The sequence below is a fragment of the Bombina bombina genome, chromosome 8 (genome assembly GCF_027579735.1).
Source record: "Bombina bombina isolate aBomBom1 chromosome 8, aBomBom1.pri, whole genome shotgun sequence".
Lineage (NCBI taxonomy): Eukaryota > Metazoa > Chordata > Amphibia > Anura > Bombinatoridae > Bombina > Bombina bombina.
In genome coordinates this window covers 130,563,935-130,578,672 of record NC_069506.1, presented here as the reverse complement: position 1 = coordinate 130,578,672, position 14,738 = coordinate 130,563,935, and the positions used below count along the sequence as shown (strand labels likewise).

At 35.3% G+C, this 14,738-nt stretch overlaps 1 protein-coding gene across 1 annotated transcript; it reads left to right on the top strand.

Annotated features, from left to right (window-relative positions):
• Window positions 1-1,844: 1,844 nt before the first annotated feature.
• LOC128638861 (olfactory receptor 1J4-like) lies at window positions 1,845-2,896 on the top strand. The gene is made up of 2 exons (XM_053690992.1): window positions 1,845-2,754; window positions 2,826-2,896. The coding sequence occupies exons 1-2, from the start codon at window positions 1,845-1,847 to the stop codon at window positions 2,894-2,896; spliced, it is 981 nt and encodes a 326-aa protein (XP_053546967.1).
• The last annotated feature ends 11,842 nt before the right edge of the window (window positions 2,897-14,738 follow it).

Here is a 14,738-nt window from a genome sequence, read left to right as displayed (position 1 = left end):
AACCTCCCTGAGTAACACGCGGAGGTGTTCAAGCTTAAATTTAAATATTGCCATATCAGAATCAGGTTGAATCATCTTCCCTGAGTCAGACACATCACCCACAGAAAGAAGCTCTCCTTCCTCAGCTTCTGCATATTGTGAGGGGGTATCAGACATAGCTATTAAAGCTTCAGAGTGCTCTGTATTTCTTCTAACCCCAGAGCTGTCTCGCTTTCCTCGTAACCCAGGTAGTCTGGATAATACCGCTGACAGTGTATTATCCATGACTGCCGCCATGTCTTGTAAAGTAAACGCCATGGGCCCGCTAGATGTACTTGGCGCCACTTGAGCGTGAGTCCCTTGAGCGGGAGTCAAAGGCTCTGACACGCGGGGTGAGTTAGTCGGCATAACTTCCCCCTTGTCAGATTCCTCTGGTGATAAATCTTTTAAAGACAGAATATGGTCTTTATAACTTAAAGTGAAATCAGTACATTTGGTACACATTCTAAGAGGGGGTTCCACCATGGCTTCTAAACATAATGAACAAGGAGTTTCCTCTATGTCAGACATGTTTAAACAGACTAGCAATGAGACCAGCAAGCTTGGAAAACACTTTACAGAAAGTTAACAAGCAAAAAATAAAAACGGTACTGTGCCTTTAAGAAAAATAAAAAAAGGTCAGAATTTGAAAAACAGTGAAAAAAAGCAGTAAATCAAACAAATTTTTTACAGTGTGTATAATAGGCTAACAGAGCATCGCACCCACTTGCAAATGGATGATTAACCCCTTAGTTTCAAAAACGGATCAAAAAAATGAAATAGACGTTTTTTAACAGTCACAACAAACTGCCACAGCTCTGCTGTGGCCCTACCTTGCCATACAAACTACTTTGGAAAGCCCAAAAACCCTTCAGAGAGGTCCTAAGCATTCAGGGAACTCCTTCAAGGAAACTGGATGTCTCAGTCTGCAAAAGCTAATGCGCATTTAGGCGCGAATTAGGCCCCTCCCACTCCTGTCTACACAGTGAGAGGCCTAACAAAACTATTCCTAGGCAAATTTTAGCCAGCCATGTGGAAAAACTGGGCCCCAATAAAGTTTTATCACCAAACAGCATATAAAAAACGTTTAAGCACTCCCAGCAAACGTCTTATATTTCAGTAATTTGAAAAAATAATAAGAGTGTTACCTCTAATAGTAAGCATGATACTAGTCGTTATTAAATCACTGTAATCAGGCTTACCTTAAATAAATCCGGTATCAACAGCATTTTCTAGCATATACATTTCTCTAGAAAAATTTAGACTGCACATACCTCATAGCAGGATACCCTGCACGCCATTCCCCAAGCTGAAGTTACCTCTCTCTTCAGTTATGTGTGAGAACAGTAATGGATCTTAGTTACAACCTGCTAAGATCATCAGAGACCACAGGCAGACTCTTCTTCTATTTTCTGCCTGAGACCAAAATAGTACAACTCCGGTACCATTTAAAAATAACAAACTCTTGAATTGAAGAAAAACAACTAAATTACACCACATCTCTCTAACTGCTTCCATGCTTGTCGAGAGCTGCAAGAGAATGACTGGAGGTGGCAGTTGGGGGAGGAGCTATATAGACAGCTCTGCTGTGGGTGATCCTCTTGCAGCTTCCTGTTGGGAAGGAGAATATCCCACAAGTAATGGATGATCCGTGGACTGGATACACCTTACAAGAGAAATATGGGTTCAGTCTCCCTTTAAGAACCATACTCATGTTTATGAATTAGATAACTCATATTAAATCAACTTTCTTTCTTTTACCCAACATCCTCTTGGATCCTATCTTCCTGATTGGTTTGTCTGAAGATGAAAAAAATCCAACAAATATGAATATTTCCACCATCTTATCTACAACAGACTTCATTCTTGAAGGATTCTCAGACCATAATGATCATCAAATTCTCTTTTTTGTGGTCTTTTTGACTGTTTATGTGATATGTCTTATGGGAAACACTCTTATTGTATTAATAACATTAGCTTCACCCAAATTACATTCACCAATGTACTTTTTCCTGAGCAACCTATCAGTAACCGACATGAGCCTCATATCAGTGGTTATACCCCAACTGCTTCATAACTTGTTAGATGAAAAGAAAACTATATCATTCATAGGTTGCATTGCACAAGTTTATTTCTTTATTTCTTTTGCTGGAGTAGAATGTTTTATCCTAACTCTTATGGCCTATGACCGATATGTAGCTGTGTGTAAACCTTTGCACTATGTAACAATAATGAGCAGAACGCTCTGCATTCAGATGGTTGCAATTTCCTGGATTACTAATTTAACCAACTCTGTTCTTCATACTCTTCTGATTGCAAGACTGTCATTTTGTAAATCTCACATCATCCAACATTTCTTCTGTGATCTGACTCCTCTTTATAAACTGTCTTGCTCAGATATAACAGTTAATAAACTTGTTATCTTTACTGAAGGCTCTTTGATTGTTGCATTGCCATTTTTATTGACTTTGATCTCTTACATCCATATCATATGGACTATCATAAAAATTAGCTCTTTTACTAAACAGGAAGCAGCATTTTCCACTTGCTCAGCTCACTTGACTTCTGTTATTCTTTTCTATGGAACAATGATTTGCATATACTTTCGTCCATCATCATCGTACGCTATTGCTAGCGACAAAGTGGCAGCAATTTTGTACACAGTCTTTACGCCTACGGTTAACCCATTTATATATAGTTTGAGAAACAAAGATGTGAAACGTGAAATGAAGAAATATATTGCTTCTAAATTATTTAAATAAATTTCCTTTTTTTATCTAAAATACATTGCACATAAAATGATTTTGTATTCAACAAATCCACAGTAAAAAGTAAAATTGTGATAGCTGATGAGAACAAATTTAAAACTATAAAATAGATGAAAGAACATCATACATAATATTGTAAATTTGTTTAAAGGAAGATCCAAAAATCCTAGAGTTTTCTTACATGATCCCTATAGAGCATAGCATTTTAATCAATGTTCCAATTTACTTCTATTATCAAATTTGATTAATTCTCTTGGTATCTTTTGCTGAAGGAGCAGCAATGCACAACCAGAAACTAGATGAGTATTTTTAGTTGAACCAATGACAAGAGGTATATATGTTGAACAACGAATCAGCAGCAAGCTACCATTAGTGCATCTCTGCTCCTTCAACAAAGGATGCCAAGAGAATGGAGCACATTTGATGATAGAAGTAAATTGGAAAGTTGTTTAAAATGACATGCACTATCTGAATCATGAAAGTTTCCGTTTTGATTTAACTTCAGTTCACTATAACTACAGCCAACCTGATCACAGTGAAAAATATAAATCACAAAAATAACTTAAAGGGACATGAAACCCCAAAAAATTATTTCATGATTTAGACAAAGAATACAATGGTAAAATGTTTCCAATGTACTTCTATTATCTAATTTGCTTTGTTCTCTCTGTATTCTTTTGTTGAAAAGCATACCTAGGTAGGCTCAGGAGCTGGGAGCTAGGTGCTAATTGGTGGCTGCACATATATGCATCTTGTCATTGGCTTACCAAAGTGTTCAGCTAGCTCCCTGTAATATATTACTGCTTCTTCAATAAAGTATACCTTAAGAGAATAAAGCAAAATTGATAATGAAGTAAATAGGAGTGTTGTTTAAAATGATATGCTCTCTCTGAATCATGTAAAGTTTGGGGGTTTGTCCATTTAAAAAAATGACCCTTTTAAAACTATTGTGAAATGTTTTTCCTAGCATGCAAAATTCATTTTTTTATGTTTCTTAAATCTGAAAAAAAAGCTAAGACTGAGATTTATGAAGCTGGGTCATGCAGCTTTAGAGATCTTCGTTTTCAAGCTTGCATGAGCGAGCCTGCAGCCGATACTTAAGAACCAGTGGTCGGTTCTTTAAACTATACACCACCTCTGAGTTGCTGGTTTGTAATCACCCCAGACAAGTCTGACAGGGGTGATTGACAACACCTGCTCACTTGCGATTGGCTGCGTTTGAGCAGGGGGTGGCATTGCACTCTTAGCATAGTGTACAATGTTAAATGTGGGCAGTGTATTGCTGCCTGCTGGCTGCGATGCTGGGCGGACCGGTTCATGGGAGTGTCCGTCCGGCCCTTTCTAAATCTCTGCCTTTGCTTTTTCGAGACTCCCATAAAGGTATTTTACTTTCTATTTAATTAACAAAGAAAAATGATGAGGAAAAAAATGCATATAATAAAAATGGCAAACACATGAAAAAGGAGAGAAATGTTCAGTTTTAGATCTTGCTTGGTAAAAACCTGAAACTTAAAGGGACAGTAAGCACCTTGTAATTACAAGACATTTCTGTTGTGTTGCTATAAAAAAAAACAACATATCAGACAAATCGAAACAATTTTGAAACACATTAACATCCTTTTTAATGTTATTGTTTTTCCCTATTTGCCTCATTGTTAGGAGACAAACTGGGCATAACTCTGCAGACAATAAGGCTAGATTTGGTTAAAATGTTAAAATAAAGTGCACCGTTTTGCAGTTGTTATCAGTTATCTGATCAAGACTTACTTCCTCATATAAGTTGATATGAAAACAAATGTACCCAGGAGCATTTTATTTAACAACAAAAGGTACTTTTTCTGGGAACAATGCAGAGTTTAAGCTTGAATTTTAATTAAGCCAGTACTGAAACTAGGAATTTCCCTGCTTTTTCACATCTGATTGAGAACTTAAAATTCTTACATTAACATTATTATTATTCAATTAGATAAAATAATCTATATATGTATATACAGTAGATCAAATAATCTATATACACTAGAACTGGTTAAACCATGGGCCAAGTGGGTCCAACACACCCAGGCAGCACTTGTCAAGGGGCAGCACATCTGTGACTGAGTCAGTCACTTTCAGACTCAGACCACTCCTCTGTCTCCGTAGGGGAAGTCCCAGGCTCTCAGCAGCATAAACTCGTCATGCACAAAGATACACTACTGGCCAGAGGCGACATTCAAAGTGGGACAAGTACATCTCTTACCTAACTTCCTGACCACTTATTGTGCATAAGCATTGGTTGCCTGCAGGTAAACAGGTATTCTTAGTAAGGTCAGCGGCCAGGCTAGTAGGTTGAAATGCTAATCAGTGATGGTACTACTGGCGAGGAGGCGTCATTGCATTCTTGGACCCAGGCAGCACAATATCTTGAGCCAGCCTTGATATATATATATAAAGGCAGGAAATAAGGATGCACTTGCCAGGATTTTTCAATGTTACCATTTAATGTAACGTTTCGGGGTATTCGTCAGACAAGACAAAATAACAGTGTTCAAACATGCATTTTGTTATATCTTTTGATGTATCCTTATTCATCTCTGTTGGTATATTATTTTGATGTGGATGGTATACACCATCGATGCTGTATGCATAGCACCATGTTGTGAGTATACACTGCATAGCTTTTAGTCTTTGTAGTCTGGGTGCGTATTATAGTTTAATTCTTTATTGCCACCTCTATGTTCAGGAATAATACTTATCTAATATTATATTATAATTTTTGGTTCCCTCCCCATAGCCTCTATTTCATGGAGCCCTGCCTGTCCATTATTATTTTTTGCTATTTTTTCTATGTCCGCATTGTGATTGGGCAATAGTGCAACAACCTAATTTAATTATGATGGTTTGCTCTGTTAATTGGTGGGATATATTTGTCCTAGTCTACGCGGTATGAGACTGCAACCTAGCTACAACTCGGTTTGCTGAGTGGCCACCACCTTATAGTGATTTGTAGTCGTTGTTAATCAATAATGTCCCGGGCTTCCAACGTTCTGATTGGATTAGAATAATGCATTCTTATGATCTGTTAAAATTATGTTACTCTTGAGGTTCACTTTGAATTTGCAGCGCTTAGTTGTTACATGATGGGATTACGATCCTTATATTTATGGGCGATATTTTGTTGTGATGTTTCATTGTATTTCAATCGTATTGTATGCTATCTGAGTCTGTTACAATATTGTTTTTTACATGCTCTTTGCATTGGATGGTGGTGGGCGCTCCTCCATTTTTGTAGATACCTGATTGGCCATGAGATGCCATACCCATTGCCTTGGGGGCTGTATGTTTGTTTGGTTGCTATGACAACCTCCTGACGGCCACGATCTGCCCATGGTACTCATGACCTTTCACGTACTATGGTTTCTCTATACTTGGGGTCTTTTTGATTATAGGATCTGCTGTAGATACGGTATATGTGTATTTGGTATAGGTTATTTGGGTGATTTAGGTTTTATAAACTTCACGTAATGGGAGTACAGTAAGGGGGTCTTCACCTGTTGATTTGTGCCAGTGGCAGTGGCATCACAGGTGACCTGGAACTGTATCACTGGGGTTAGTTTAAAAGGCACTTTATTTTGCATAGACAACTAAAATACTAATGGCACTGCACAAATTTACAAAATAGGGTAGCCTATTGTTCTCTGGATTGATTAATATAATATATTTATATAAATCTATCTATGATCCAGGTATATTGTCTTGCAAAGCGGCTGAGGTGCTGTGTACTGGTTATTTGAAACGAAAATTATCAATCCTGGGATTGATGGAATGTACACCTGTATAGCACTCTTTCCCTATTTGACAATGGCAAAAATTGGACAAGATATAAGAGTCTGAAGTGGGAGGAGTGCGTTGGGATGTATTAAAATATAACCTTTATTGGTAAATTTAAAAAAAGCAACAACAAACACAATCTACATACATACTTAATTAAAATTACAGGATTGGGTCTAATTGAATTTTTTCCTTTTTCCAGTCAGTTGAAGTGGTTGTGACATATATTGAGAAAAACTTAGACTAATAGTCAGTTTCACGCTATGGTATTCTCAGTAACTGTACATTATTTGAATACTAGCTTGAGTTTTGTACTGTTGTTATTCAGGCAGATATGGTGTTATTTCTATCAAGTAACTCGTGTAATTATTATTGTAACAAAGCACTTGAAAAAACGTTCCAGTTGTACCACATTATTTTAATAATTTATTGATATGAAGAATGTGTATGATATATAGTTCATAGTTGACTATACAGGATAACTGTTTGTTACACTTTTGGTCTTGTTTCTGCTACGGTTAACATAATGTTAATAGACTGCTGCTCTTGTTAGCTGCATAAGGAAGATTTCTGTCAGGTGTACACTTGTTCTGCTGACCTTTAGCGTTAAGTGTAACAACTGTATTGGGTAACTTTTTTAGACCAGGCTTCTGTTATAATATTTCACCTAAGCGATTTGTGATTCTATTATCATTATTAGTCCCCCAAGTTATTATATTAAAGTCATACTCTGTTTATTTCATTTTCAGAGTCATAGCAATTATATAAATTGATTACGGTGCTGCTGCAGGATAGCTGCTGTTCGTAAACTTAGTTTAGCTTTGCTTATACTGAAGATTGACTTGTTAATACATATTACCGGACTAAATATTAAGCATTTGGAAGGCTGAGTACTGATCTCAAACAAACAATTTGCCGTATTGTGTGTATATTAATGCTCCGTATTTCTTAACCGCTAGTTTGCAATCAACACTAGGCTCTTACTATATATGCCGGTTCAGTTTGGTAAAGTTAACTTAGCTTAGCTTATGCTAAAGATTAACAGGTTAATACGTGTTGCTGGATTGAATATTATGCATTTTAGAAGGCTGAGTATAGATCTTAAATTAACGTTTTGCGGTATTAAGTATATATTGAGGCTCTGTATTTCTTAACCGCTTGTTTGTAATCAACACTGGGCTCTTACTATAAATGCCGGTTCAATTCCAATTTGTAAAGTTAACTTAGCTTAGCTTACACTGAGGATTAACAAATTGATATGTGTTACCACTTTATTTTTTAAGCATTTTGGAAGGCTAAGTACAGACCTTGAGCTGACAAATAGCGGTATTATGTATATATTAAAGCTCCGTATTTCTTAGCCGTTTGTCTCCAATCAACACTAAGCTCTTACTATAAATGCCGGTTCTGTTTGAAATAACGTTACTGAGTTGTCCCCATTGTAAAATTAATTAAATCAATATTGTGCACAACCACAATTGTTTAAACTATAAAGACCACCATTCCTGCTTTTTTTTAAAAATTGCTAAACGGCATTCAACAAAGAATTCCCTAACATGTTTGGCCACTAACGTGGCTTTTTCAAAGGGTACGGCGCGGCCATAGAAGTGTCTTTTTATTGGCTCGCACTGCTCCTCCTATTGGATCTTATTCAGCAAATTAGATGAGTCATTACAACGAGCCAATCACAGAATGAAAGACAGCCTGTATATATCAAAGAAAAAATGTAATTGGATATGGCTGCCTTTTCATTCCTGTATTGTATATAGATTTCCAGTTTCAATGAGATGTCACAAGGAATGTATACGTTTTTTATTTTGTTATTGTTTGGCAAAAAACGATAGAAAAAGAAGAGAGAACGTTGTGAAAAGCAAGACATTAGTATATCTGTTAGATTGTTCTTAAGCATTTCATGCAAAATATATTGTTTATGATTGTTTATTTTGACAGATTCAATTTACAAGTAAAGATAATAAATTGCTCAGTTTAGATCTTTGTGAGGAAATAAGGAAATAAATGACTATTTGCAACATTGTTATCATTTTAAACTACAATGTAATTATCCGAAAAAAATGTGCATAAATGCAAAATAAATGAAATACACAGATAGATTGTTAATTTTAAACAGACATCTAGAAACATTTTAATAAAGTCTTAGTGATTGCTTCTATGATTTTGCAGTTTGACATGTTATTGTATACTCAATACAGGACACATGTAAAAACTTTGGTTGTCAATGGTAGTATCACTGCATACTATAGTTTTGATGCAGGTAAAGGTGTCTAATATTTCTCGTGTATAGTGACATTATAAAAACTATATGCTTCAAAATAAGAGTCTTATTTTATTGACTCAATATGGATCCAAAAATTGTGTTGGTTTGGAAAGATAATTGTGGCATGATTTCTAAAAAATAATAATAATAAATGTGAATATAGAATAAGAGGGTCTAAATAATATACCCTATTTCTTAAGGTGATATTGGGTTGCATTAAATGTGGTTGAAAAATAGAATAAATAAATAAATAAATGGAATGGAATATGACATCCATTGTTTTTTTTTTTTAATTTTTTTTTTTTTTTTTTTTTTAAAACAATAAATGTGTACAGGTGATAAATAATTATTTATCTTCACAGTGATATGTGATTTGGGGTGTGAAATGTAAGTGTCAAAAACAAATAGTGAGTTTGAATTCAATAAAAATGATAATAGTGATTGGTGAGTTGGTTATCTGTGTAAATATTGTAATATATTGTAATAAGTATTGCAATAAGTCCTGCAATAAACATACAATACTTATAATAAGTATTGTAATAAGTATTGTAATATATATATATTACAGTTTCCACTACTAGATTTTCCTAGTTTGATCAGTTTCTTGTTTCCGTTAAATTCTTTTGTATTTTTCTAAATTATTGTCATCTGCTTTATATCTACAGATATGAGAAATAGTTATTATGTTCATTTAGCCCATTGGGCTGTATAGAATTGAGCAGATAAATCCATCTGCTTTCATGTTGAAGTAAGGTTGTTTCCTTATCTCCACCTCTAATTCCAAGATTAACTTTGTATATGCCAAAGCATTTTAGCCCTTCTGCCTTTCCTTGATGGAATTTATAAAAATGTTGTGCTACTGAAGTAATGGCCTTCTTGTTCTTTAAATCTTTGGCTGCATTTCTGATATTCCGCACATGTTCTTGCAGTCTTGTTCGTAATTTACGTGTCGTCATCCCTACATAGGTTTTGGGACACTTGCACTGTAAGGCATAAATTACCCCAGTAGTATTGCAATTAATGAAAGATTTAATCAAATATTTTTTGTCAAATCTATCCGTAATTGATGTTGTTTTTTTCAGGAATTTGCAGCTGATGCAATTCCCACAAGGGTATGAACCTTTTTGTATGCCACTACCAGTTGTGCTCTTTTTACGAGTATAATGGCTGGGGCTCACTAGATCTTTCAAGTTTTTTGTGCGTCGGTAGCTAATATCTGCTTTGGAACCTATAAATTGATCCAGAGTATTATCTGCCTGAAGGATATGCCAGTGTTTATTAATTATTTGAATTATCTCCTTGCTCTGTGTGTTATACGTCAACACTAATCTGGTTTTACTATCATTGGTGCGGGTCTTAGGTTTCAATAAATTCTGGCGTTCTGTTTTTCTTGCTCTATCCTTTGCTTTTTTGATTAGAGATTTACTGTACCCCCTCTGGCTAAGGCGATCTGTTGTTTCTTGTTCTCTAATTTTATATAGATCAGGCTCTGAACAGTTTCTTTTGACTCGTAGGAATTCTCCTGTTGGTAGGGATTTGATTGTACACGGTGCATGTGCGCTTGTATTATACAGAATGGTATTAGTGGCTGTTTTCTTTCTGTATAAATCAGTTCCCAACATGCCATTACTTTTTTTTAAAGATTCTCAAATCTAAAAAAGATATTTCAGTCTGGCTGCATTCATAAGTCAGTTTGATATTTAGTCTGTTTTGGTTTAGAATTTTTAGAAACCTGTCCAGTTTTTCTTTGGGTCCTTCCCAAATTAGGAGAATGTCATCTATATATCTTAGCCAGAGGGGGATATGTTTAGTATAGTCATCATTGTTGTCAACAAAGACAGTATTGGGCTCCCACCAACCTAGAAATAGGTTGGCGTACGTGGGTGCACATGCTGTCCCCATGGCTGTCCCCCTTGTTTGCAGATAGAATTGGTCATTGAAGACAAAGTAGTTCTTTTTGAGCACAAATTCAAGTAATTTCATCACAAATTTATTGTGATTATCATCCTCTTCTGTTTCTAGGTTAAGGTAGTATTGAACTGCTTCCAGCCCTAATTCATGTTGAATACTTGTATAAAGGGCCTCTACATCGGCGGTGACAAGCCAAGATGTGGGTCCTAATTGGATATCTTGTAACTGCTGGAGTGTCTCCATTGTGTCTTTTATATATGAAGGAATCTCTGTTAGAAATTCTCTTAATCGCTGGTCAATATATTTGCTTGCTTTTTCTGTCAAATTTTCATTTCCAGACACTATGGGACGGCCCGGAGGGTGTTTAGCATTTTTGTGTACCTTGGGGATCATATAAAAGGTGGCTATTTTCGGATGGTTTACAGTCAAGAATTTCTTCTCTTTTTCACTGATAATATTGTTCATCTTGGCTTGAGTAATGAGATCCTTATATTGTGTGAGAAACTGTTCCGTTGGATTGCTCCACAATTTTTTATAACATGATTCATTAGTTAGCTGTGAGTTGGCCTCTTTTAGATACATCTCTCTAGGCCAGAGAACGATGTTGCCACCTTTGTCCGCTTGGCGGACTATGATATCATCCCATTGTTGAATTTCGGCTAAAGCACGTTTTTCACCTTTATTTAGATTCATTGGAGGGGATTTAATTTGTAAATTCGATATCTCTTTGCAGACAATATTATTAAAGATTTGAACACTTGGGCTCATAGAGGATTTGGGTATGTATTTGGATTTATTGATTAGGCTGTTGCGCCAATTTGTGCCGCCTTCTGTTTCATTTTCTTTTAGTAGATCTTCCAAATCCTGTAATACTGTTAGATCCTCTATTGTCCATTGATTCTCTAAGTTTGGTTCTTGCTGATTTTTGATGTCTGTGTATTGTTTACGTAACAATAATTTTCTTAGAAACAATTGTATATCTTTAATATTTTCAAACTTGTCAAGAGATGTATTTGGACAAAAAGATAACCCTTTGGATAATAGAGATAGATGGTCTTCTGACAACATTTTGTTAGATAGATTTAACACTTTCATTGTTTCAATTTGATTTTGGAGAAAGGACTGGGGCTCCTTTTGTAAGGTTTGTTGCTGTGTCTGGTGTCTCTGACACTCCTGGTTCTTGTTACTTTTTTGTTTGCCCCCCCTACCTCTTCTGGTGGGTCTGGATTTATATTGGTACCTTCCTCTAAAAAACCTTTCCTCTTTCTGTTTTCTGATTGTACTGGGGCAGAAGTAGTAGGTCGCTCTGGGGTTGCTTCCTCAATAGGGTTATCAGATTCTTCACCTTCTGTCTCTGTATCACTTTGTATGATGGTTACTTTTTGACGGTTTGTAGAGATGTTAGAATTGAATTTTCTTCTCCATCTGTATACCCTATTATTTTGAAAATCTTCAACATCTCTGTTCAATTTCCCCATTTTAGTTTGTTTAATTTCTGCCTCGTATCTATCAAGTTCTTTCTGATATTTTTTATAGGAGGTTTCAAATTCTTTTAGTGTCTCAAATTGTTTCAGTTGTTCATTTTGTAATTTTATCAACTCTTCTAATCTCTCATATTCTGCAGTATCATGTTTAATAAGAATGTTCATTAGTCTGTTGGAGCACTCAGACAACGCTTCTTCCCATTCTATAGTTAGTTCTTTTTGTTTAAATTCAAAGGCAGGGAAGAGTTGTATTCTGAGGCCTCTAGGGATCAATTTTCGTTCGATATACTTGTCAAAAAAATGGTGATTCCACCATACTTTGTCTTGCTTATAAAGATTTTTATGAAGTTCTCGTAAGAGTTGATCCAGTCTATCTGGTGTTGGTTCTGTGTTAGGAGACTGTGATTCATTAAAAACCTCTTGAAAATCTATTAGACGTTTATTGTTTCTGGTTATTCTGTCTTGTTCCAATTTGTTAGCCATCTTATTAATGTTTTTAAGTCACACTTGCGTGCTCTATTAGTCACACCTAGCGAACTAGGTGAAAAATTCAACAAAGAAAACTAAAATACTAATGGCACTGCACAAATTTACAAAATAGGGTAGCCTATTGTTCTCTGGATTGATTAATATAATATATTTATATAAATCTATCTATGATCCAGGTATATTGTCTTGCAAAGCGGCTGAGGTGCTGTGTACTGGTTATTTGAAACGAAAATTATCAATCCTGAGATTGATGGAATGTACACCTGTATAGCACTCTTTCCCTATTTGACAATGGCAAAAATTGGACAAGATATAAGAGTCTGAAGTGGGAGGAGTGCGTTGGGATGTATTAAAATATAACCTTTATTGGTAAATTTAAAAAAAGCAACAACAAACACAATCTACATACATACTTAATTAAAATTACAGGATTGGGTCTAATTGAATTTTTTCCTTTTTCCAGTCAGTTGAAGTGGTTGTGACATATATTGAGAAAAACTTAGACTAATAGTCAGTTTCACGCTATGGTATTCTCAGTAACTGTACATTATTTGAATATTAGTAACACTTGCGTGGTATCCGTAAAGCTGCTATACTCTGATATTGATTCAATTGCTGGTCTAGTATTAGTAATTAGCTATAAAAAGATAGCACTAGGCTAGCTTGAGTTTTGTACTGTTGTTATTCAGGCAGATATGGTGTTATTTCTATCAAGTAACTCGTGTAATTATTATTGTAACAAAGCACTTGAAAAAACGTTCCAGTTGTACCACATTATTTTAATAATTTATTGATATGAAGAATGTGTATGATATATAGTTCATAGTTGACTATACAGGATAACTGTTTGTTACACTTTTGGTCTTGTTTCTGCTACGGTTAACATAATGTTAATAGACTGCTGCTCTTGTTAGCTGCATAAGGAAGATTTCTGTCAGGTGTACACTTGTTCTGCTGACCTTTAGCGTTAAGTGTAACAACTGTATTGGGTAACTTTTTTAGACCAGGCTTCTGTTATAATATTTCACCTAAGCGATTTGTGATTCTATTATCATTATTAGTCCCCCAAGTTATTATATTAAAGTCATACTCTGTTTATTTCATTTTCAGAGTCATAGCAATTATATAAATTGATTACGGTGCTGCTGCAGGATAGCTGCTGTTCGTAAACTTAGTTTAGCTTTGCTTATACTGAAGATTGACTTGTTAATACATATTACCGGACTAAATATTAAGCATTTGGAAGGCTGAGTACTGATCTCAAACAAACAATTTGCCGTATTGTGTGTATATTAATGCTCCGTATTTCTTAACCGCTAGTTTGCAATCAACACTAGGCTCTTACTATATATGCCGGTTCAGTTTGGTAAAGTTAACTTAGCTTAGCTTATGCTAAAGATTAACAGGTTAATACGTGTTGCTGGATTGAATATTATGCATTTTAGAAGGCTGAGTATAGATCTTAAATTAACGTTTTGCGGTATTGAGTATATATTGAGGCTCTGTATTTCTTAACCGCTTGTTTGTAATCAACACTGGGCTCTTACTATAAATGCCGGTTCAATTCCAATTTGTAAAGTTAACTTAGCTTAGCTTACACTGAGGATTAACAAATTGATATGTGTTACCACTTTATTTTTTAAGCATTTTGGAAGGCTAAGTACAGACCTTGAGCTGACAAATAGCGGTATTATGTATATATTAAAGCTCCGTATTTCTTAGCCGTTTGTCTCCAATCAACACTAAGCTCTTACTATAAATGCCGGTTCTGTTTGAAATAACGTTACTGAGTTGTCCCCATTGTAAAATTAATTAAATCAATATTGTGCACAACCACAATTGTTTAAACTATAAAGACCACCATTCCTGCTTTTTTTTAAAAATTGCTAAACGGCATTCAACAAAGAATTCCCTAACATGTTTCGCCACTAACGTGGCTTTTTCAAAGGGTACGGCGCGGCCATAGAAGTGTCTTTTTATTGGCTC